General features: G+C 40.7%; 1 protein-coding gene across 2 annotated transcripts in view; it reads left to right on the top strand.

The window, feature by feature from the left end:
- Positions 1-26,571, top strand: part of CDK15 (cyclin dependent kinase 15) — a 94,155-nt gene that overhangs the window by 43,676 nt on the left and 23,908 nt on the right. For both annotated transcript variants that reach the window (XR_015143901.1, XM_086345863.1), the window contains exon 10: positions 10,575-10,638. Coding sequence is in view for 1 of the 2 variants with exons in the window: in XM_086345863.1 (XP_086201989.1) it covers positions 10,575-10,638 (64 nt within the window). In the remaining variant the exon portion in view is untranslated. The remainder of the gene's footprint in view (positions 1-10,574; positions 10,639-26,571) is intronic.

Below are 26,571 nucleotides of genomic sequence, written 5' to 3'. Positions count from 1 at the left end.
GCACGCAGTTGCACATTATGTACTTCATTTTTATGTCCCTTGTAGCTTATATTTTTGGATTTCCCTGGTGGTTCAGTGGTAAAGAATTTGCTTGCCAATGCAGGAGATGACAGTTTGATCCCTGGGTCAGAAAGATCCCCTGGAGAAGAAAACGGCAATCCACTCTAGTATTCTTGTCTGGGAAATCCCAAGGATAGAAGATCCTGGCAGGCTACCATCCATGGGGTCACAAAAGACTTGGACATGACTTAGCGACTAAACAGCAATAGTGATAGTCATTTATATATGGCTCTCTTTTTCTGATGATTTTTAAATTGTGGTTAAATATATATATAGCATAAAATTTACCATTCTAACCATTTTTAAGAGTACAGTTCATAACATTAAATACATTCACCTTGCTGTGCAACCATCACCACCATCCATTTCCAAAACTTTTCATCATCCCCAACAGCAGCTCTGTATCCATTCAACCAGCCCCCCATTTTCCTGCCCCTAGCCACTGGTAACCTCTCATCTACATTCTGTCTGCATGAAATTGCCCATTCTAGATTTTCATATAAGTGGAATCATACAGTGTTTGTCCTTTGTGTCTGGCTTATTTCACTTAGCATAATGTTTTCAAGATCCATCCATATTGTAGCATGTATCAAGTACTTTAAACTGGGGTGGGTAGGGTATTCCTTGTATCCTGGATTCGGATTCCTTTAAGTTTGCTTGTTTCAAGCAAGCATCTAGAGCATTCTTGCTAACAGCCTCCCAATCAGGTATCTGGGGAAATAATGCAAAGTGGGATTTTTGTGTGCAGGTGAGGAAACTTATCTTTTCTCAAACTCTTTGTGATTTTGACTTAATGTCATCAAACATTTTGCCTTGCAGGAATAATATAAAATTTCATTTTTGAATTATGTTTCCACTGCGGAGTCCTTCATTTATTAAAAATTTTAAAAAGCTGGGGATTTCCCTGGTGGTCCAGTGGCTAAGACCCTGTACTTCCAACACAGGGAGCCCAGGTTTGATCCCTGTTCAGGGAATTAGATATCACATGCCACAACAAAAGATCCGTTGTGCTGCAACTGAGACCTGGCACAGCCAAATAAAAATAAATAAATAAATATTTGTAAAAGCCCATGTAAAAAACACTTATATCATTTTTTTAAGTTGAATTTTACAACATGAAGGTGAAGATAATCCTCAGGAAACTTTTAGGAAAAGGGAAGAGTTAGTTGCTAGTGTCTGGAGGGACAATGACTCACATTTTTGAAGATATTCTGTGCAAACCAGTCTAGTGCCACAGATTCATGACCCAGAAAACACAGTGTGTTGTGAACACTAAAATAGAATGTCCTTTGTGAAATTCAGATGTTTTATAGAGATTAATCACTGCCATTAAGCTTTCTTTTGGAAACACGGAGGATATAATGGAGGAACACAGGACAAATTGGGAAACACTCACACACTAAAAAAAATTTCAAGCCAAAAGATTTTTCTTCCTCAAAATTTCCCCGCAAGCACTGTTTATAATAGCCAGGTCATGGAAGCAACCTAGATGTCCATCAGCAGATGAATGGATAAGAAAGTTGTGGTACATATACACAATGGAGTATTACTCAGCCATTAAAAAGAATACATTTGAATCAGTTCTAATGAGGTGGATGAAACTGGAGCCTATTATACAGAGTGAAGTAAGCCAGAAAGAAAAACACCAATACAGTATACTAATGCATATATATGGAATTTAGAAAGATGGTAACAATAACCCTGTATACGAGACAGCAAAAGAGGCACTGATGTATAGAACAGTTTTTTGGACTCTGTGGGAGAGGGAGATGGTGGGATGATTTGGGAGAATGGCACTGAAACATGTATAATATCATATATGAAACGAGTCGCCAGTCCAGGATCGATGCACAATACTGGATGCTTGGTGCACTGGGATGACCCAGAGGGATGGTACGGGAAGGGAAGAGGGAGGAGGGTTCAGGATGGGGAACACGTGTATACCTGTGGTGGATTCATGTTGATATATGGCAAGACCAATACAATATTGTAAAGTTAAAAAATAAAATAAAGAAAAAAAAGAAGTTAAAAAAATTTTTCCCTGCAAGACTGATAAACGCTACTGATGAATGCTACCTTCAAAAATTATTACTGGATTCCATAACATCATCTAAGCTGGAGGTTCAGTTCAGTTCAGTTCAGTTGCTCAGTCATGTCCGACCCTTTGCAACCCATGAATCGCAGCATACCAGGCCTCCCTGTCCATCACCAATTCCTGGAGTTCACCCAAACTCATGTGCCCCGAGTCGGTGATGCCGTCCGGCCATCTCATCCTCTGTCGTCCCCTTCTCCTCTTGTCCCTAATCCCTCCTAGCATCAGAGTCTTTTCCAATGAGTCAACTCTTCGCATGAGGTGGCCAAAGTACTGGAGTTTCAGCTTTAGCATCATTCCTTCCAAAGAAATCCCAGGGCTGATCTCCTTCAGAATGGACTGGTTGGATCTCCTTGCAGTCCAAGGGACTCTCAAGAGTCTTCTCCAACACCACAGTTCAAAAGCATCAATTCTTCGGTGCTCAGCCTTCTTCATAGTCCAACTCTCACATCCATAATGACCACAGGAAAAAGCATAGCCTTGACTAGACGAACCTTTGTTGGCAAAGTAACGTCTCTGTTTTTGAATATGCTATCTAGGTTGGTCATAACTTTCCTTCCAAGGAGTAAGCGTCTTTTAATTTCATGGCTGCAGTCACCATCTGTAGTGATTTTGAAGCCCAGAAAAATAAAGTCTGACACTGTTTCCACTGTTTCCCCATCTATTTCCCATCAAGTGGTGGGACCGGATGCCATGATCTTTGTTTTCTGAATGTTGAGCTTTAAGCCAACTTTTTCAGTCTCCTCTTTCACTTTCATCAAGAGGCTTTTGAGTTCCTCTTCACTTTCTGCCATAAAGGTGGTGTCATCTGCATATCTGAGGTTATTGATATTTCTCCCGGCAATCTTGATTCCAGCTTGTGTTTCTTCCAGTCCAGTGTTTCTCATGATGTACTCTGCATATAAGTTAAATAAACAGGGTGACAATGTACAGCCTTGACGTACTCCTTTTCCTGTTTGGAACCAGTCTGTTGTTCCATGTCCAGTTCTAAGTGTTGCTTCCTGACCTGCATAAAGGTTTCTCAAGAGGCAGGTCAGGTGGTCTGGTATTCCCATCTCTTTCAGAATTTTCCACAGTTTGTCATGATCCTCACAGTCAAAGGCTTGGCACAGTCAATAAAGCAGAAATAGATATTTTTCTGAAACTCTCTTGCTTTTTCCATGATCCATTGGATGTTGGCAATTTGATCTCTGATTCCTCTGCCTTTTCTAAAACCAGCTTGAACATCTGGAAGTTCACAGTTCATGTCTTGCTGAAGCCTGGCTTGGAGAATTTTGAGCATTACTTTACTAGCGTGTGAGATGAGTGCAATTGTGTGGTAGATTGAGCATTCTTTGGAATTGCCTTTCTTTCGGATTGGAATGAAAACTGACCTTTTCCAGTCTTGGGGCCACTGCTGAGTTTTCCAAATTTGCTGGCATATTGAGTGCAGCACTTTCACAGCATCATCTTCCAGGATTTGAAATAGCTCAACTGGAATTCCATCACCTCCACTAGCTTTGTTCGTAGTGATGCTTTCTAAGGCCCACTTGACTTCACATTCCAGGATGTCTGGCTCTAGGTGAGTGATCACACCATCATGATTATCTTGGTCGTGAAGATCTTTTTTGTACAGTTCTGTGTATTCTTGCCACTTCTTCTTAATATCTTCTGCTTCTGTTAGGTCCATACCATTTCTGTCCTTTATCAAGCCCATCTCTGCATGAAATGTTCCCTTGGTATCTCTAATTTTCTTGAAGAGATCTCTAGTCTTTCCCATTCTGTTGTTTTCCTCTATTTCTTTGCATTGATTGCTGAGGAAAGCTGTCTTATCTCTCCTTGCTATTCTTTGAAATTCTGCATTCAGATGTTTATATCTTTCCTTTTCTCCTTTGCTTTTCTCTTGTCTTCTTTTCACAGCTATTTGTAAGGCCTCCCCAGACAGCCATTTTGCTTTTTTGCATTTCTTTTCCATGGGGATGGTCTTGATCCCTGTCTCCTGTACAATGTCATGAACCTCCATCCATGGTTCATCAGGCACTGTCTCTATCAGATCTAGTCCCTTAGATCTATTTCTCACTTCCACTGAATAATCATAAGGAATTTGATTTAGGGCATACCTGAATGGTCTAGTGGTTTTCCCTACTTTCTTCAATTTAAGTCTGAATTTGGCAATAAGTATCTGATCCACAGTCAGTTCCCGGTCTTATTTTTGCTGACTGTATAGAGCTTCTCCATCTTTGGCTGCAAAGAATATAATCAATCTGATTTTGGTGTTGACCATCTGGTGATGTCCATATGTAGAGTCTTCTCTTGTGTTGTTGGAAGAGGGTGTCTTCTATGACCAGTGTGTTCTCTTGGCAAAACTCTATTAGCCTTTGCCCTGCTGCATTCCGTATTCCAAGGCCAAATTTGCCTATTACCCCAGGTGTTTCTTGACTTCCTACCTTTGCATTCCAGTCACCTATAATGAAAAGGACATCGTTTTGGGTGTTAGTTCTAAAAGGTCTTATAGGTCTTCATAGAATCATTCAACATCAGCTTCTTCACTGTTACTGGTTGGAGCATAGACTTGGATTACTGTCATATTGAATGATTTGTCTTGGAAATGAACAGAGATCATTCTGTCGTTTTTGAGATTGCATCCAAGTACTCCATTTCAGACTATTTTGTTGACCATGATGGCTACTCCATTTCTTCTAAGGGATTCCTGCCCACAGTAGTAGATATAATGGTCATCTGAGTTAAATTCACCCATTCCAGTCCATTTTAGTTTGCTGATTCCTAGAATGTCAACATTCACTCTTGCCATCTCCTGTTTGACTACTTTCAATTTACCTTGATTCATGGACCTGACATTCCAGGTTCCTATGTAATATTGCTCTTTACAGCACCGGACCTTGCTTCTATCACCAGTCACATCCACAATTGGGTGTTGTTTTTGCTTTGGCTCCATCCCTTCATTCTTTTTGGAGTTATTTCTCCACTGATCTCCAGTAGCATATTGGGCACCTACCGACCTGGGGAGTTCCTTTTTCAGTATCCTATCATTTTGCCTTTTCATACTGGAGGTAGCCTAATGTAAATAACAGCTTTTAAGTTGCACATTTGAATTCTAGCCATTTTTCAGCTAAATGAATGTGTGCAAGTTATATAGTCCCTCTGAGCTTCAGTTTCCTCTTCTGTTACATGGGGCTGGTGATAATGATTTTATAACCTTGCTTTGAGAATTTTAAAAGAGCACGTGAGTAACAAGCACCACGTGCCCTACGTGCTCAACAAATGTTTGCTGTCTTTCTCTTTCTCTCTCAGAAATTATTTTCATAATTTCACAAACATCATAGTGATGTTTCAAAGACCAACCCAACTGTTGACAGGCATTTCCTAATATTTAACCTAATTGTTCTATTCTCTCTGTTAGTTTCTTGTCCACATTAGAGGAAGCAGAATTAACCCTGCCTAGATCTGACCCTGTGCAGCTGCTGCTGCTAAGTCGCTTCAGTCGTGTCCTACTCTGTGTGACCCCATAGACGACAGCCCACCAGGCTCCCCCGTCCCTGGGATTCTCCAGGCAAGAACACTGGAGTAGGTTGCCATTTCCTTCTCCAATGCATGAAAGTGAAAAGTGAGAGTGAAGTTGCTCAGTTGTGTCCGACTCTTCGCGACCCCATGGACTGCAGCCCACTAGGCTCCTCCATCCATGGGATTTTCCAGGCAAGAGTACTGGAGTGGGGTGCCATTGCCTTCTCCGTCTGACCCTGTAAAAGTGATCTTTTACACACTTGAAAAGTTTTTCCTATTCATTTAATCAGGAAGCAATATCATTGGGTACTCATTATCTTATAAGATGTTACAAAACATTGGAAAAATGGAAAGAATAGGAAAAACGCATAATCTGTGCTTTCAACTGTTGTTCAGTCTAGGTGGGGTGATGGGTGGTATATAAGTAAATACATGCAAAACAAACATGAACTATGTATAGATGCAAAAGATGTATGTATAACTAGATAGTTAACAACAATTATAATAGTGAGATAAGGTATGCCATTAGGATATTTGAAAAGTTGTATATAAATTGGTTTTTTAAAACATTACTTCCTATTTTTAAATGATTGTGTTCTTAAAGCAATCATTTTATAGTTCTTTGCATTTAGTGCAGCCTTTAGAAATCATAGAACACAAAGAATGAGTTACGACACTTCCCAGAATCTGATGGTTTTCTAGTTATTGGCTCAGGTTTCCAGGACTGGTCTTGGTGACTGTCCCTGACCATGTGAAGGATGTTTTAGGTATTAATAACTCGGTAAGTGAGAAGTTTGGACTTGTATCTGGACATAAAATACCCAAACATGAGTGATGCAACCAAAGCAAGCACATCTTAACAAATGGGTCCAACAGGTCTTACCCAGGAAGCCATGTTCATGTCTAACATTATGCTTATCACACTGCAATAAATCAGAAGGACTTTATTTTGACATTTATGACAACTCATTACACATTTAAAACAAGTAAACACATTAGAAATAACACTGGCATGATGTTAGAGTCGCGAGTTCAGAACTCAGCTCTAACTTTAGGTTAGGAGGTAAAGCAAGCCTCACAACCTAACTTCTTGGGTCTTTAGTGTCTTCTAGTGTATTTGGTTTTCTGACTCCTGAACTTGTGACCTCTTTGAACAAAGTGTTATGAGACTATTGTAGCACCTATCATTTTTAATCATAACGTTCTTCTCTGTTTATTAAGTCTCCCCCTCCTCCACTTCTGAAGTTATTTCTCAAGCTTATAGACTTGCCTAGCTCATTGTTGCACTCCAGTACTCTTGCCTGGAAAATCCCATGGGGGTCACGAAGAGTCAGACACGACTGATTGACTTCACTTTCAGCAACAGCAGCAGCTCATTGTTGAGCTTCAGACTGTACTGATGAGGAGATAGTTCCATATTGCTTAGCTCTCCTTACTGGGCACCAGGAGGTCAGATTCATTATGTCTCATTTCCCCCCTTCTTCTGTCCAAGCAGGTAGAGACCCCAGTTTTGTTACCACATCTATAGTTTCATGCTCTGAGAACAAGGAAGAACCATATTCATCAGTGTGTTGTCTATTATACTGTTACATCCCAAGTAGTTTGGAAATTCGAACACTACAAATGGCTCCTGAAGTGTGTTTTACTAAAAATGGTGTACATAGACAAAAAAGGAAAGCTGCTTCAGGCTCTGTGATATTTGATGTAGGGACTAGTGGGTATCTCCCAACCTCTAATCACAACTTTTCTTTACATGTATTCTGAGATCTCATTCTTGAGAAGTCCTGAATCTTTACTTATCATCTTTCTGAAATACCCCTAGGTGTGTATGTGTGTGTGTGTTTACACCTGAATGGCTGTTATTAATTTTTGATCAATTTTTTAGAAATCTAATTCTTTCAATAAATATTTTTAGCAAATAATACCGGATGTAGCTCTAAAATCCAAATAAAATAAACTATGCAGACTTTAAAGCCATTAATCAAAATGCCTTCAGTTTCCATTTCAACAAAGGCAGAAAACAGCCTCTGCAGCCCACTGTGGTTTCAAACATAGCACTCACTAACTGCCTTTTAAGAGCCTTCAGGGAGAGAGTAAATCAACTATTTTTGGTTTTCAGTTTCCCAGTCAGTGAAGTGGAGATTTAGTAATTTTCTCAAGTGAAAATGAACTCAATAATTTTCAAATAAAAACTGAGCATCAAATTTCCAAATAAAGGATATTGAATTTTTGTTTAAACTTTTAAAATCTCAAAGCTTAAAGCTTTTAGCACAATCTTCTAAAATTGTTGGTATCCATTGTTGGCTTTAATTACACAATAATACAAAGTAGCCAACAATTCTGGTAACTTTTGCCTTAGAGAAAATATGGATGTGGTCATTTTTATTTCCTTTATTGCTTTCTCTTCATTATCTTTGCTTTCTTGTCATTTTCTTGCTAGGCAACAGAGATGTAGGGGTATTTGTGAATCATTCTGCCCACTTGTTTACACACACATCTGTGCAAATACATAAGATGGCAGTTTAGCAAAGAAGAATTAACTCCCCATCCTTTGGCCCTCTCCCACAAAAGAAGAATTAGTCCAGTTGGTTTTTCAAAATGGATTCCAGGATTCTCAGTGTTCCCTCTGGCTCGGGGTGGCTGATAGGAAAAGCTCACAATCCTCTCAGTAGCTTTTCAATTTGTTTAGGGAATGGATCAAAGAAAGAAGCTTCTACTGGGTGGCTTGATTTATTATTATTATTATTATTATTATTATTATTATTATATGAGGGAAAATGGCACTTTGGTATCTTTTGTTTGAGGACAAGCTTAACAGGCACCACAAAGTATACTTGTCAGCCAGAGTCCTACTCAGCTAACTGGTGGTTATTAAGAGGCTTCCAGATTCCTCATCAATTTTCATCAGTCGAGGCTTCCCAGATGGTGCAATGATAAAGAATCTACCTGCCAGTGCAAGAGACACAAGAGACACAGGTTCATTGGTAAGATCACCTGGAGTAGGAAATTAGTCATTGTTGGGCAGTTGATTTCCTGCCATAACAATTGGGCCAGCATCTGTCTCCAGCATTTTACAAATGGATTCACTAGGCTTCTTCTATGAGAGATGCTTGTATTGAGGTATGCTTCCCAGAAGAGCTATATTGTAGTGGTGTATGAAAGCTACTAATGTTTCATTAGTATTTCACAAAAACAATATTATTCTAGCTCCCAACTGACATTGAGCATTTATGATTATCTTAAAAGAATGGTACGGTTTTGTCTACAAGGGAACTCAGAGTAACAGAGTCATTTAAAATCTGAAGTATTTTGACTTAAATTCTAAAAGATTTTTCTTTTCTTAGTAATTAAAAAGTAAAGCTTCAGTTTAGTAATCCAAAGCATAAGTGAGCTCTTTTTCAAGCAATGTTGTTACTATTATGATCCACCAGTTAAAAACCAAACACTATATTCCAAACTGCTGGGCCACAGAGAAAAGAAGCAGATAAGATGAATTCAGTAGAAAAGACTAGAGTTAGGTTTCGGATCATTTTTAGCCAACATTCCACTGCCTAAAGGTCAGTAATCTGAATCCTTTTTAATTTGAGCACATTGGTGAACAGCTGAATGCCCATGCTGAGGCATAATTTAAACTGTCAAATGTCTCCTGTTGAGATATATATATATATACAGAGAGTTATCTGATGTAAGGGAAAGGGACACTTTGCCACTCACGTCTTTCTGTATTTCCAACTCCAAAGATAGCATCCCAATGTATGGTGATCATGCACTACATACAGTAGGCAAACTTCGTTTTATTGCGCTCTACTTTATTGCACTTTGCAGACATTGCTTTTTTAAAACAAATTGAAGGTTTGCAGCAACGCTGTCTTGTCAGATGATGGATAGCAATTTTTTAGCAAGGAAGCATTTTTAAAATTAAGGTATGTACATTGGTTTTTAAATTAAGGTATGCACATTGTTCTGTTACACACTTAATAGACCATAGTATAGTGTAAACATAACTTTTATATATACTGGGAAACCAAAAAATTTGTGTGATTCACATTATTACAGTATTAGCTTTATTGCTGTGGTCTGGAATTAAACCCAAAATATCTCTGAGGTATGCCTGTAGATATTTAGGGATGAGAATATGACTTTAAGTAAGGTTATATGATCTGTATTAGTCAGGGTTCTCCACAGAAACAGAACTAATGGGAGATATGGAGGGGTGTGTGTGTGTGTGTGTGTGTGTGTGTGTGTATACACAAGAGCCAATTCCCATGATATTTTATATTTATATACATATTTATATATATATATATATATATAGTGATTTATTATGGGAATTGGCTCATGTGATTTCATGGAGGCTGAGATATGTCCTCTGCAAGCTGGAAAACCAGGAAAGCTGGTGGTATAAGTCAGTTTAAGGGGGCCACTGGTATAAGTCCCAGAATCTGAAGACCAGAGAACTAGGAGCTCCAAAGGCAAGAGAAGATGGATGTCCCAGCTCAAAAAGAGAGACAAAAAATTTGTGCTTCCTCCACTCTTTTGTTCTATTCAGGCCCTCTACCGATTAGATGATGCCACCCAAATTGGTGAGGGCAGTTCTCTTTATTCCGTCTACTGATTCAAATACTAATCTCTTCCAGAAACACCCTCACAATCACACTCAGAAATAATGTTTTATCGACTGTCTTGGGCATCCTTTAGTCCAGTCAAGTTAACAAGTTGACACACAGGACAATGGAAATATACTGCAATTTTGCCTGGGAAACTACAAATGTTGGAAACACTAAAATTTCTTTCTTGTACACATCAGCTGGCACAATGTGATATACATCCAGTTTTTTCCTGTTCCTCCCCGATGTGTCCTCCATGTCTCCACACCTGCTCCATCCACTTCATCTCTCCCCGCATCTTTGTCTTTATATAGGTGCTGGGAGTCCCTACAGAGGATACCTGGCCTGGAGTTTCCAAGCTACCTAACTACAACCCAGGTAATACTGATTTGAGCTTCCAAAAGATCTGTGAGTTATCAGTGTAAGAGCACTGGCCACACAGACAAGGTATTTTCCTTTAATTGTTAACAGTGTAGACAGATATTTAGACTCTTATATTCCCTGACTAATCTTTTTATGAGGAAAACATTGAAATAGTAGTTGAGGTTAGATCAGTTTTCCAACTCTGTAAAACACAAGTAACAAGTGGAATAAAAATTGGGAATGACTATTACTGTGGACTCCACATCCATTTCCAAACACCCAATGGTTTAAATGGAAAACTCAAAAGAAGGTCTCATTTTTGAGCCCAATGACTATCATTGAGTCTATTTGCTAGATTATTGTACTTCATAAAGTATAAAAAGAAAGCTATAGGGGAAGCAGAGGCTCCCTGGGCCTAGGACAGGCCAGGTAAGATGTTTCTAGATTATACAAGAGTTCATCCATTGTCTCTAGACCTAACACTTTGTCATTTTCTGTCCCATATTTGGCCCTCCAAGACTGGCTCCTGGGGGTGGATTTGGAAGTGTTGCAAGTATTCCAAGGGGGATGTTTTTGAGAAATGGTCCCAAGGACATGCCAGAGAAGTCAGATTACCTAGTTGTCACTTCAAGGACATTGAAACAAAAGAGAGAAGGCAAGCAATGAGCTATAGGATGAAGGACCACATCATGGCCATACCAGAGCTGGACTCTCGCAGGCAGGATTAAAGGGGAGGTAGATATGTATAGTGTGGGAGACCTGGGTTTGATCCCTGGGTTGGGAAGATCCCCTGGAGAAGGTAAAGACTACCCACTCCAGTATTCTGGCCTGGAGAATTCCATGAACTGTATAGTCCATGGGGTTGCAAAAAGTCAGACATGACTGAATGACTTTCACTTTCACTTTCAGATATGTACACAATTAGGGAGAATGTGGCCCAAGTTTGATTTTCCAGTCTTTATATCCTTCCATTGTCCCAAAACTAAAAATGGAATTTCCCCAAATTGTTGTATTACTAACTTTGGTATGAGGGGGTTTTTATGAGAGTAAGAAATTGTAAGAAAATTTAAAAGGCAATTAAAGTGGAAAACAAAAGACATAGAAGGCTAATTTTCTTTTATTCCTCCAGCATCTAATACTTTTACTCAAACAGCTGTATATAGGGTTCAGTCATCTTGAACTGACTAAGATTATGGAACACCTACAGCAGCTAAAGACCAACTCTAAAATCATTTCAGTTGCTTTGTGAATGATCTATATGCATTGTTAGATGGGGTTTGGATAATTACAAATAGTTTGCCATTTCTAATTAGCACTTGAGAAAAATGTCACTCTCTCACCTCAGGGCTTGGAATAATGCCTTTTCCATTTGGTCTGAGACAGAGAGAAAAAAGACCAGGCTTCTCATAGAGATGATGGTCCAGTTGACAATAAAGCCTATCTCCAGGTGCTTCAGTTTCTAGGAGAACTGGGTCTCATCTTTTTCCACCCTGCCTGCACCCCTCCCTACCTACTCTGCTCTCCAGGTGAAAATGGGACCCCTCAGCTTCCTAAAGTAGGTGCAGGCAGAAGTTTAGGGTCACAGATGGGTTGTAGAAAATAATTGGAATGATCTCAACACAAAGCTGCCACGGTGAGCATATGCTATTCCCTCAAACTTGAACTATTTGGGTTTCAGGTTGATTCCAGCAATAAACAGTGATCCTTGGTGAGAACAATAATGAAAGGAACTTGTCCAACATGCTTTCCTGCCAGATTCTGTACTAGATAAGATAACTGGGTTCCAATAAACCAGCGAGAAATATGTTGCATTTTTCATTTTGCTGTCATTTCAAAGTAATATGCAATTTTTTATTTATGAAGAAAATTCTCCAGGCCCAACATCAATAGGGTTCATACTTTGCATTGTTTTTCTAGTAAGGATTCAATTTAATTCAAATAAGTCAAAAAGTTTTGAGCACCTACTATCTGCCAGGCATTGTGTTATATGCTGGGCCTGCATAGATGAATTTGGCACATTCTTGGATCTCTAAGAGGTTGGGTTTGTAGTCACTCAACCACAGTCTTTCACCAGCTCAGCTTATGAGAGGGTGTTCATTTGCAAACCCCACTTCCATGGGCTTGGACAGTGTATAGACCATGGGCCCGGCTAGGCTTATGGAGGGAAGCAAATTGTAACCTTAGTCATAGCCAAGATGTGTAAACCTGAGCTTATAAATCTTAGAAGTCCAGCATATCCTGAGCGTGCAGTCAGTACTATTGATAGCTCAATCATAAGGAGTATGTTTTAAAACAACCACCCTTATGTGTTCCAAGAACATCCCCTTATGTGAATTAAGAAGTCCCTTCAAGACATACCCCTCCTACCTCCATCCCCAAGCCATTGCTGCTACTTGCAGGCACTTGAGCTCCAGTGATTAAGGGACCAGAAGAGGGGATGGGAGCCAGATAAACATCACAGAGAACTGTTAACACTGTTCTTGATGAGATTTCCATTCCTTTCCTTTTCATTCCATAGGCCCCCAAGCTTTGAATTCAGCAGTACGATCACTCTGAGGGAGCTGGAGAGCTCAGAGCCTAGAGAGCCATCCAGTGTCCATTTGTATCCACTCTGCCCTTTCCAGACCTTGTCCGGACTATGTATGAACAACACAGTTTCTGTTTATACAGGTTTTTTAAAAAACACCTTGTACTGACCCAGCTGGACAGGTTTCTCTGACCAGTTACCTCTTTTCTTGGGGTGCTGATAAGCAGGTTGTCAGTTTTCTCACCATCAATTCAGACTCCCTTGCCAGATTAAATCTGGCCGAGGAAAGAGAGGTATATAATTTTATACCCTAGCCTTTCTTTCCTTCCTTCTCTCCCCCACCCCACCCCCCATTTTAAGCAAGCTGGCTGAGAACTCCGTGTCTTCCACTTCAAAGGGCCAGTTGTCTTATTTTGATGTGGGCAGATTGAGAAGTAGGCTTTGAAAAGTAGGCTTTTTTTGTTTAATCTTTTCTCCTGGGATAGCTTTCAGAGCAATATATCCAAGTGTCAGTGAAGGGGTTCTGACGAGCACGGATTCCCAGACTCTCAGCAGGATCATTCTCTAACAGAAATATAAAAGTGAAATATTAAAAACCCTGGAACGTGAACTCCATCTGCAGAGTAGCCAGTGTCTTGCCTTGCTTGCACCATGGGAAAAAAAGATCTCCTTGAAAAAAGAGGGAGGAAGAAAAAAGTGCTTTGAGTAAGAGGTTTACAGGTTTAGTAGAGCATAGTAACATCCCCTCAAAGAAGTGGGTGTTGCTCCGTGACCCCCCAAAACGCTCCTCCTTTGACTCAGCCGCCAGAACACTCACCGTCCCCAGCAACACACCCCCTTTTCACATGCTAACTGAGGCGCCTGTGATTGGCTGAACAATAAACTGGTCACACTTGCTAAAGGCCTGCCATCTTGCACACAATCAGCCAAGACACATTAATCAAACTGGCGGGAACAGGGGTCTGTGCCGGCCTCCTGCAGGGGGGGAGGGGAGAAGTTCAGTGACCCTTAGTAAGAGTCCACAGGAAGCAATGATAAAGAAGGCATGCTGGAGAAAGTCTAAAAAAGGTTAAAGCCCCAATTGATGCCATGTCTGGGATGCACTGGGTTTTTGACACAGAGGATCCCAGAAGCTTAACGCAAACTGGATATTGGGCTTGACTGAAGTCTGCCAATGCAACAGTAGTGTGAATTTAAAGGGTGGACCCCTATAGACATTCTTACAGAGCTTTCTCAGGCCTCTTAGCTTCCCCTCCGGCTCCCAAGAAAATACCCCTCCTGTTTTTAGCCTCAAGCACATTGGGCCCAACTGGACCCGGTAAAAATAAAATGTACGAAAGGGGTAGAGATCCCTGGGTCAGGAAGACCCCTGGAGAAGGAAATGGCAACCCACTCCTATATTCTTGCCTGAAGAATCCCATGGACAGAGGAGCCTGGTGGGCTATAGTCCATGGAGTTGCAAAAGTGTGGACATGACTTAGCAACTAAAATAACAACAGCGAGGAACAGATGAACCTTTCAGGAATAATTAAGAGAAAGTATTGACTGGCAAGGTATTGGTCCTAAATTAAATATTTGGAGGACATTAAAAAGAGTTAATTTTGAGAGAAAAAGAAAAGTTAACATTTGTACTTTCAGTGGTAATATCTTCTGACTTTTCCAAATTCCCTTTAAAAAGCTCTGCCAATGGCAGTATAGAGCCAATAAGATCATACCTTAAAGACCAGTTTGCTAGAGGCTCACATAAGGCTTTTAAGAGAATCAACTAAATATTTAGACATTTCTTAGGTAAAGTAAACGGAGGCCTTACTCCTCTGGACCTTGTCCAGTCACCATCTCATTAGATGCAAAGATCCTGTGATAAAGAAAAACTTTTTTTTTCCTGCCCACATGATTGCAGCCCAGTTGTGGTTTTTTAATGTGTCATTGATTGTTTCATCCAACTCCTTTTGCTCCCCTGAAAGGGTCTGTCGTGGCTCTGTTTGCTTCCTTAAACACGGTTTTTGAAAGCGCTCACGCTGTGTGAGCTCAAATCCTAGCATTAATGTACTGCTGGGTTCATTTCACCACGCTCAAAAGCGCCTAGTTTAAATCCCTCTCAATTCCATTTGAGGCACCAGAAGACTTTATCCTTCTCCACTAATGGTTCCAAGTTTACATCTAGATACTGGGGGTCAAGGACAGGAGAGGATTTAGAAATAACAGTGCATGACATTAGTCAATGCATTTGCCAAATTGGCAATTAGTTCCTGATGTGCGTGCAAAGCATTTTATTCCTGTCTCTTTGATGCCTGTTCCTGTTGAGAAGGGAATAGAATCCACAGAGGCCTTCAAACTTTTAAAGAAATATCTGCTGAAAATCATGCCTGATTTGTGACATGAGCTCAGCTGCAGGGAAGCATCCTGGATTATCCTGGTTCTTTCAGCCCCAGGAAAGAACGCCGCACATGGAAAGACTTTCCACTGGAAGAACTTGGTAGAAATCAAAAGGCAGGAAAACGGTTCTAAAAGCCCTGCAGGGACCCAGATTCAGATGTCCTATAAACGATAGGCAAATGGATCCTGCTGACACCTAGTTATTTTCAGTACGTCTGCTTTTTCAGTTTTTGACCACCAGGTGGAAGCAAGAAATAACATGGACGGAATACTGGCATCAGACAACATGAAAACAGCCATCTAGCCCCACCCTGGGAATGTTTTCTTTTGACCTGAAATCCAGCGTGAGCACTTCACTTCATGTGACACCGCTACAGGACAGAGGATGATTAAAAGTTTAAAATGGTCTTTGTCTGTGTTGCGGTGACCAAAAGCTACCATGCTTTAGGCTCAGTAGGTCTTTGTGTGTTTGCTATGAACACAGCCTAAGCTGTGTGCATCGCATCCACTCGATTCAGTGAACTGTTAGACAAGGGAGTTGCTCAGTGGGCTGAACTAAGGGGAAGGATACTGATAAGAGAGATTTTAATTATCAGCATCAGTTCCAGGAGTGGCAGGTCCACGCTCCATCTGGCATCCTCTGGGGGTGCTTGAGGAATTTATTCTTTTCCAGTTCCCTAATGTGTAAAAGGAGAAGGCAATGGCACCCCACTCCAGTACTCCTGCCTGGAAAATCCCATGGACGGAAGAGCCTGGTAGGCTGCAATCCATGGGGTCGCTGAGGGTCGGACACGACTGAGTGACTTCACTTTCACTTTTTATTTTCATGCATTGGAGAAGGAAATGGCAGCCCACTCCAGTGTTCTTGCCTGGAGAATCCCAGGGACGGAGGAGCCTGGTGGGCTGCCGTCTATGGGGTCACACAGAGTCGGACACAACTGAAGTGACTTAGCAGCAGCAATCTGTAAAAGTGAGAAAGATCCTATGATTTAAAATATGTTCCTCCTGGGTTGCGAAGATTCCCTGGAGGAAAGCATGGCAACCCGCTCCAGTATTCTTGCCTGGAGAATCCCCATGAACAAAGGAGCCTGGTGGGCTACAGTCCATGAGGTCGCAAAGAGACAGAGAGGCTAAGCACAGCATAGCACAGCATACTGTCTGCTGGGGTCCATGCTGGTCAGAATAGCACAGTTTTACACCTGAGGAAAGAGCAGCTTTCTCCCAGGTCCACCCAGAAGTATTTCCTAGGCTGGGAAATGGGTCCATCCAAAGCCAAACCTTGTTCTCCTTCTACTAACTATGTTATGTCCCTGTCTCATTTTGCAGCCAACATAATGATTTGATATGTGTATATATTGCAAAATGATTACCACCGTAAGTTTAGTTAACATCCACAATGCCTAACTTTTAGGCAGTGCCCACTAAAAGGTAGTTCCCATCCTTTTTTTTTTTTACACAGTGTGGAAGTTCATTCAGCTGCTCAGTGACGCGCCAGGGTTTAGACCCAATGACAGGTGTGTGAGAGATGATGCTATGCCTGTTTCTTTCTGTTTGTATGTGTGTTCAGTTGCTCAGTTGTGTCCAACCCTGTGACCACATGGACTGTAGCCGGCCAGGCTCTTTTGTCCATGGGATTCTCCAGGCAAGAATACCGGAGTGGGTTGCCATTTCCTCCTCCAGGGGATCTTCCCAACCCAGGGATCGAACCCACATCTCTTACGTCTCCTGCATTGGGAAGTGGGTTCTTTACCACTAGTGCCACCTAAGAAGCCCCCTCTTTCTGTTTAGCTCCCTTAGAGTTCTGGACTTCCTTCTAGATGTCAGGCACACCTCCTAGGCCAGAACTGATTTGATTTTTGCTTGCTTGGGCTTAAACACTGCCTGAATTCACACACTGTAAGAGTTGACCGGCAATTTTCCAACACCTACCTGAGTCAGTCTGAGCACCTGTTAAAGCTGTCCCTTCTGGTGAAGGCTCTTTTCTCCTCATCCTGAACCACTGTGAGAGGCCAGCCCATGCTGTGGCCACAGGGCTCTTCCCCTGGAGACCCTTATTATCTTGGTGGGTGTCCAGTAAGGACCGCTACATCACAGACGGCAATCATGTTGTCATTGTTGGTTTCACCTAAATCTTGATACAGTGGAAAGAGCACTAAAGGTTTCTGCAATGCAAACCTGACCACTTCCAGTGTTTCTAGTATCTTACACTTGCCCCTGTAACTGTCACATAAGAATAAATAGATATCTATTAAATGAAATCAATAACCAGAAGTGAGGAAACCTGGGTTCCAGTTCCAACTGCATCCTCTGAACTAATAATCCTTGTTCTGCCTGCTTTATCAAGGAAGTACATGTAAGTTACTATTCACCTTTTGCTGGGTAAAATAACTGTTGCTTATCTGCTAACATGGTTAGCAGAAGGAGAACAAGGTTTGGCAGTGGACTGACCCATTTCCCAACCTAGGAAATGCCTCTGTGTGGACCTGAGAGAAAGCTTCTCTTTACTCAGGTGTAAAACTGTGCTTCTCTGACCAGAATGGACCCCAGCAGACAGTATAAGTTAGTATGAGTTAGGCATTTTACTGTAATATTGAATGATTTGCCTTGGAAAAGACCCAAGATCATTCTGTCATTTTTGAGATTACACCCAAGTATTGCATTTTGGACTCTTTTGTTGACCATGAGGGCTACTCCATTTCTTCTACGGGATTCTTGTCCATAGTAGTAGATAGAATGGTCATCTGTTCACTCTTGCCATCTCCTGTTTGACCCCTTCCAATTTACCATGGTACATGGACCTAACATTTCAGGTTCCTATGTAGTATTGTTCTTTTACCGCATCGGACTTTACTTTCACCACAAGACACATCCACAGCTGGGCATTGTTTCTACTTTGGCTTAGCCTTTTCATTCCTCCTGAGAAACCTGTATGCAGGTCAAGAAGCAACAATCAGAACCGGACATGGAACAACAGACTGGTTCCAAATTGGGAAAGGAGTGCATCAAGGCTGTATATTGTCACCCTGCTTATTTAACTTATATACAGAGTACCTCATGCAAAATGAGCATAAGCTGGAATCAACACTGCCAGGAGAAATATCAATAACCTCAGATATGCAGATGACACCACCCTCATGGCAGAAAGTGAAGAGGAACTAAAGAGCCTCTTGATGAAAGTGAAAGAGGAGAGTGAAAAAGCTGGCTGAAAACTCAACATTCAAAAAACAAAAGTCACAGCATCTGGTTCCATCACTTAATGGCATATAGATGGGGAAACAATGGAAACAGTGACAGATTCTATTTTCTTGGGCTCCAAAATCACTGCAGATGGTGACTGCAGCCATGAAATTAAAAGGCACTTGCTCCTTGGAAGAAAAGCTATGACAAATCTAGACAGCATATTAAAAAGCAGAGACATCACTTTGCCAACAAAGGTCTGTCTAGTCAAAGCTATGGTTTTTCCAGTAGTCATGTATGGATGTGAGAGTTGGACCATAAAAAAGGTTGAGCATTAAAGAATTGATGCTTTTGAACTGTGATGTTGGAGAAGACTCTTGTGAGTCCCTTGGACTACAAGGAGATACAACCAGTCCATCCTAAAAGAAATCAACACTAAATGTTCATTGGAAGGACTGATGTTGAAGCTGAAGCTCCAATACTTTGGCCACATGATGTGAAGAGCAAACTCCTTGGAAAAGACCCTGATGCTGGGAAAGACTGAAGGCAGGAGGAGAAGGAGACAACAGAGGATGAGATGGTTGGATGGCATCACTGACTCGATGGACATGAGTTTGAGCAAGCTCTGGGAAATGGTGAAGGACAGGGAAGCCTGGTGTGCTGTAGTCCATAAGATCACAAAGAGCTGGACATGACTGAGCAACTGACCAACAAGGCACTTTACATACATAATTCTACTTGGCTTCACTACGGCCCTATCAGATGGGGCAGTGCTATCATTTCTACTTTACAGATGAGAGAGCTGAGGCTTGGGGAGGTATGTGACTTGCCCAGGGTTACCTGGCCAGGGTGACCCAGAATATCCAATCTGTTGGACTCCAAGTTGGTGCTCATAGGTGATTCCATAAGCAAATATAACTTCCAAGGACAAATATAATTTGGTAATAAAGCAATGCCCTAGGCTGACATTAGCCAATAACATTTTTCCATGTTCATTTTCAAATGATTATGTCCTTTAACCCAGATTTGCTTTTAGAATCTGTGAGCTTGGCAATAGGTTTCTGGAGTGTAATATGAGTGGAACCCTTGCCCTGGGACCCCAGGAGGCAACCCCTCCACCCCTCACTGCAGCTAACGAATCCACGATGTTCACAGAGTCTGAATCACCATTAGGCTCATCGCTGTCACGCTTCTGGAGTATGGCAAAAGCTCCTGGGAGTTACAATTAACATCTTTATTAACCTGTCCCCCAAATAAGGCAGTGAAATTCGTTTATATACATGGCCCACTTTGATCTTCATTAATAGTCTCTACATTTATTTTTAGTTTTCTCATCTTTAATTTATTTTATTTCAATAATTAGTTTTTATTGGGGGAACTGGATGATCTCAGAGTAATTAAGACTATGAAAAATTGCAAATGAAAGAAAGCAGGTTAAAAAGAATTTTTTTCCAAGCAACATCCTGCTGTGTTTCTTCCCAGTTCAAGAAAAAAGCCTTAAGGTCATAAGTATCTTGGATCTGGTTCAAAACAGGCTCCTTCCCCAGCCCCATAGCCAGTGCCTGGCATTATGGATCTCTGTAAGATATACAGTGGGAATCACAAGTGGGCTGTCTTGAATTACTTTTACATTTTAAAAATAAGGTTTAGTAAATTTATCTCACTTTTTATTTTTTTACCCAAGCATCGATTTTTCATTTGTTCAACAAATATTTATTGAATGCTAGATGCTGGGACTAGGATTCAGAAATAAATAAGACATTGATACCTGCCTTCAAGGCATACAGTCTAGAGGGAGAAACAAATAAATAATACAATGTGGCAACTATTACTATAACAGGGTCCCCTGAGGACCTCTAGGAACACTAGGAAAAAATGCCTTGGTTGTCTGGGGAATCTAGGGACTGTTTGGGAGAAAGAGACATGCACTGGGTTTCAGGAATCATGAAATGGGCTTTCTCTATGTGAGCAAGAGGGGAAGGACATTCCAGACAAAGGAACTCAACAGAGGAGTAGGGAAGCAGGTTTACTTAATATAAAAGTAGGTGAATTGCTCAGGGAAGCTAGAATGTTGGCTTTTTGGCAACTACTGCTAGAGATTGGAGCTTCCCAGGTGGCTCATTGGTAAATAATCCACTTGCTAATTCAGGAGACAGGTTTGATCCCTGGGTTTGGAAGATCCCCTGGAGAAGGAAATGGCAACCCACTCTGGTATTCTTACCTTGGAAATCCCACGGACAGAGGAGCCTGGCGGGGCTACAGTTCATGAGGTCACAAGAATCAGACACAACTTAGTGACTAAAACAACAATTGCTGGAGATTAACCTGGAAGGGTAGACAGCAACCAGACTGGAAAATTATTTGTAAACATCCTAAGGATTAGATTTGACTAATAAGCAAAGAGAAGGCATTGGATGGTTGTTCATAGGGAAGAGATACGGCAGGATTTAAATTTTAGAAAAAATTGCTTGGAAGGCTATATGTAGAATTAAATTGGTGGTAGTCAGTATGGCAATGCTCTAGATTCTAGAAGATAAGTAGGAAGTCTCAACCAAAGCAGTGGCAATGGATGAGGAATGTTGGGACAAATCTAAAAATCAAGAGGGAGGTACAGTCAAGGCGAGATTGTAGCTGACTGGATTTGACCTGTGAAAGAGAAACTGAAATCCAGTGGGTGAGAGAAGGATAGTGCCATTTACTGGCACAGGAAATAAAGTGGGGAAGGAACAGATTGTGGAGAACGTAATGAGTATAAGGTTTGAACATTTTGAGTTTAAGCTATCTGTGAGACCACCAAGTGGGGATATCTAAAAAGCTATTATAATAGAAAGACAAGCCTGTGGGGACCTCCCTGGTGACCCAGTGTTAAGGACTCCATGTTCTGACTGCTTAGGGCCCGGGTTCTATCCCTGATAGGGGAGCTAAGTTTCCCACAAGCCACTCAGCATAGCAAAAAAAAAAAGAAAGAAAGAAAGAAATAGAAGCCTGTGATTATAGAGGTCTAATATAGAAATACAAAATTGGAAGTCATCGGCTTAAAGTGGTATTTAAAACTCCAGGTGTGAATTTAGTTGCCCAAGGGAGAGTGTGTAGAGAAAGACTACAATGGAATTCATGGGAACCAATACTGAAGGATCTGGTAGAGGGGATGGGTTCTTTGAAAGCTGAGAAAGAAGAGCCAGAGGGGCTGGCAAAGACCATGATCCCATGAAAATCATAAATTAGGGGGGAGCACCAACTACCATGTCTGTGCATTTCCAGCACTGAACACAACAGCTGCATGTGGGGGCCCGTAAACGTTTGTAGAGACTACAGGGGAAATGATACATGTTGCCAAATGATGAATCATTAAATACCATAAACACTGAATGGCATGATCAAGCTATAGCTCAAACATCGATTTTGAAGGTGGACAGACATTAAACAGAGCACTGCCTCCAGGAGAGAAGAGACTCCTGACACCTTCTGTCACCTCCACCCTCTCCATCCACGCACCGGGAGCAAAGCCTAGCTTCCCCTTCTGCTATATAGACCATTACCTTAGGAACAGGCTTCTGAGGATGGAATACTTTCTTAGAGAATCCACAAAAAGTTTTGATGCATGGTTAGAATGGTGGGTAGGGCTTCCCTGGTGGCTCAGACAGTAAAGAATCCACCCCCAATGCTAGAGACCTGGGTCTGATCCCTGTGTTGAGACGATCCCCTGGAAAAGGAAACGGCTACCCACTCCAGTATTCTGGCCTGGAGAATTCCATGGACAGAGGAACCTGTCAGATGACCCCTGACAGTCCATGGGTCGCAAAGAGTCAGACACAACTGAAAGACTTTCACTCTCTCTCTCTAGAATAGTGGTAAGCCTCCAATGCAAATTGAAGTGCCAAGTAGCGCCCTGCATGAGAGCACTGACTTTTGGTATCCCAATGATTCTCAAACAGGAATTGAGAGCCTGGTAATGCAAAGCCAAACTCAGACATCTTGAGCAAAAGACTAAGGCAATTTCTAAGCCAGCCACCTGAGAAAGGAGGGCGAGCAGTTGGGAGGGTGTGAGTGTGTGTATATGGGCTGAGGCTGAGGGTGAAACAGAAGAGCTACAGACTTTTTGCAAAGCCACTTTAAAGTTCCTGCTGGAGATACCAAAATAAGGCTAACAGCATTATCAACTATCTAAATATATGGTATCTTAAGAATGCACTGGGTTCGGGAAATTCCAGAGGTGTAGATCAGTAGACCGGGCTGTAAGATAAGCGTAGGGTAATTGTGCTAAGACTATAGTAACTAGAAAATGTTTCACTTTGAGCTAAGGCTCCAAATGGTCATGGTGATATTTTATCAACCAACCAACAAACCTCTATTGACTTGAATCACTTGTGAAATGAGCTTTCTTAAAGGTTTATGAAAAATGCATTATTTTACTGTGGTAGCAACAGTTGGGCCCTCATTTTACTTTTACTCCATTCAGTTGGGAAATTAAAATGTTCAGCTTTTTTTTATTTATTTGCCACTTTACTTTTTAATTGAAGGATAATTACTTTACAGAATTTTGTTGTTTTCTGTCAAACATCAATAAGAATCAGCCATAGGTACACCCATGTCCCCTCCCTCTGGAACCTCCTTCCCATCTCTCTCCCCATCCCACCCCTCTAGATTGTCACAGAGCCCCTGTTTGAGTTCCCTGAATCATACAACAAATTCCTATTGGCTATCTATTTTACATATGGTTTGTAAGTTTCCATGTTACTCTCTCCCTATATCTCACTCTCTCCCTATATCTCACTCTCTCCCTCGTCCCCTTCCCCTCGTCCCCCTCCCCCATCCATAGGTCTGTTCTCTTTGTCTATTTCTCCATTGCTACCCTGCTAATAAATTCATCAGTACCATCTTCTTAGATTCCATATATATACATCAGTATACGATATTTATATTTCTCTTTCTGACTTACTTCAATCTGTATAATAGGCTCTAGGTTTGTCCACCTCATTAGAACTGACTCATTACAACTGACTGCGTTCATTTTTATGGTTGAGTAATATTCCATTGCATATATATGCACCACAGCTTCTTTATCCATTCGTCTATTGATGGACATCCAAGTTGCTTCCATGTTCTAGCTGTTGTAAATAGTGCTGCAATGAACATTGAGTTACATGTGTCTTTTTCAATTTTGGTTTCCTCGGGGTATATGCCTAGGAGTGGGATGGCTGGGTAATATGGTAGTTTTATTCCTAGTTTTTCAAGGAATTTCCACACTGTCTTCCATAGTGGCTGTATCAATTTACATTCCCACCAGCAATGCAAGAGTGTTCCCTTTTCTCCACTGTCTCTAGCATTTATTGTTTGTAGACTTTTTGATGATGGCCATTCTGACAGGGGTGAAGTGATATCTCATTATAGTTTTGATTTTCATTTCTTTAATAATAAGTGATGTTAAGCATCTTTTCATTTATTTGTTATCCATCTGTATGTCTTCTTTGGAGAAAAGTCTGTTTAGGTGTTTTTCCCACTTTTTGATTGAATTGTTTGTTTTACTGATATTGAATTATATGAGCTTGTATATTTTGGAAATTAATTATTTGTCAGTTGTTTCCTTTGCTCTTATTTTCTCCCATTCCAAGGGTTGTATTTTCACCTTGTCTATAGTTTCCTTTGCTGTGCAAAAGCTTTTACGTTTAATTAGGTCCCACTTATTTATTTTTGTTTTATTTTCATTAGTCTAGGAGGTGGGTCATAGAAGATCTTGCTTTGATTTATGTCATTGAGTGTTCCGCTTATGTTTTCTATGAGTTTTATAGTTTCTGGGCTTACATTTAGGTCTTTAATCCATTTTGAGTTTATCTTTGTGTATGGCATTAAGAAGTGTTCTAATTTCATTCTTTTGCATGTAGCTGTCCAGTTTTCCCAGCACACTTATTGAAAAGTGTATCTTTGCCCCAATGTATATTCTTGCTTCCTTTGTCAAAAATAAGGTACCCATAGGTGCATGGGTTTATCTCTGGGTTCTCTGTCTTCTTCCATTGGTCTGTATTTCTGTTTTTATGCCAGTACCATACTGTCTTGATGACTATAGCTTTGTAGTATAGTCTGAAGTCAGGAAGGTTGATTCCTCCAGCTCCATTCTTCTTTCTCAAGACTGCTTTGGCTACTTGGAATCTTTTGTGCTTCAATATGAATTGTGAAATTTTTTGTTCTAGTTCTGTGAAAAATGCCATTGGTAATTTGATAGGAATCACATTGACTCTGTAGATTGCATTTGGTAGTATAGTCATTTTCACAATATTGATTCTTCCTACCCAGGAACATGGAATATTTCTCCATCGGTTTATGTCAACTTTGATTTCTTTCACCAGTGTCTTATAATTTTTTGTATGTAGTTCTTTTTTCTCCTTAGGTAGATTTTTTTCCTAGATATTTGTTGTTGTTGCAGTGGTGAATGGGATTGATTCCTTAATTTCTCTTTCTGATTTTTCATTGTTAGTATATAGGTGTGCAAGTGATTTCTGTGTATTGACCTTGTATCCCATGACTGCTGATTTCACTGATTAGCTCTAGTAATTTCATGATAGTTTCTTCAGGGTTTTCTATGTATGGTATCATGTCATCTGCAAACAGTAAGAGTTTACTTCTTTTCCGATCTGGATTCCTTTTATTTCTTTTTCTTCTAATTGTCATAGCTAGGACTTCCAAAACTATGTTGAATAATAGTGGTGAGAGTGGACACCCTTGTCTTGTCCCTGATCTTAGAGGGAATGCTTTTAGTTTTTCACCATTGAGAATAATGTTTGCTGTGGGTTTATCATATCTGGCCTTTACTCTGTTGAGGTAGGTTCCATCTATGCCCATTTTTTGAAATGTTTTAATCATAATTGGGTGCTGAATTTTATTGAAGGCTTTTTCTGCATGTATTGAGATGATCATATGGTTTTATCTTTCAATTTGTTAATATGCTGTATCACATTGATTGATTTGCATATACTGAAGAATTCTTGCATCCCTGGAATAAACCCAGCTTGATCATGGTGTATGAGCTTTTTAACATGTTGTTGAATTCTGTTTGCTAGAATTTTGTTGAGGATTTTTGCATCTATGTTTATCAGTGATATTGGCCTATAACTTACTTTTTTGTTGTCTTTGCCTGCTTTTGGTATCTGGGTGATTGTGGCCAGAATCTGGGTGATTGTGGTGTAGAATGTGTTTGGAAGTGTTTCTTCCTGTGCAATTTCTTAGAAGAATTTCAGAAAAATGTTTCATAGAATTCCCCTATGAATTCTGAAGCCATCTGGCCCTGGGTTTTTGTTTTTTGGGAGATTTTTGATCACAGTTTTGACTTTGTAATTGGCTTGTTCATAATTTCTGTTTCTTCCTGGTTCAGTCTTAGAAGGTTGAACTTTTCTAAGAATCTATCCATTTCCTCTAGGTTGTCTATTTTATTAGCATATGGTTGCTCATAATATTCTCCTATGATCATTTGTATTTCTGCATTGTCTGTTGTAACCTCTTCTTTTTAATTTCTAATTTTGTTGATTTGATTTTTCTCCCTTTTTTTCTTGATGAGTCTGGCTAGTGGTTTGTCAATTTTGTTTATCTTCTTAAAGAAAATATTCAACTTTCAAACTTGCCTCTTGCAATGTACTTTGCTCCTCCTGCCTCAAATTCCAATTGAACTCAAAGGAGAACTCCTTTAAAGAGAACTGCAGAAGGAGGAGATGGAGGAAAGAAAAGTGAAAGTGAAGTCATTCAGCCGTGTCCGACTCTTTGTGACCCCATGGATTGTAGCCCATGGAATTTTCCAAGCAAGAGTACTAGAGTGGGTTGCCATTTCCTTCTCCAGGGGATCTTCGTGACCCAGGGATCAAACCTGGGTCTCCCACATT

This window comes from Bos grunniens, chromosome 2 (assembly GCF_055505025.1).
Source record: "Bos grunniens cultivar Pamir isolate PY7600 chromosome 2, Bosgru_T2T1.0, whole genome shotgun sequence".
In the NCBI taxonomy this organism is placed as follows: Eukaryota; Metazoa; Chordata; class Mammalia; order Artiodactyla; family Bovidae; genus Bos; species Bos grunniens.
The sequence above is the reverse complement of the archived record's forward strand: the minus strand, read 5'-3'. Positions and strand labels throughout refer to the sequence as shown.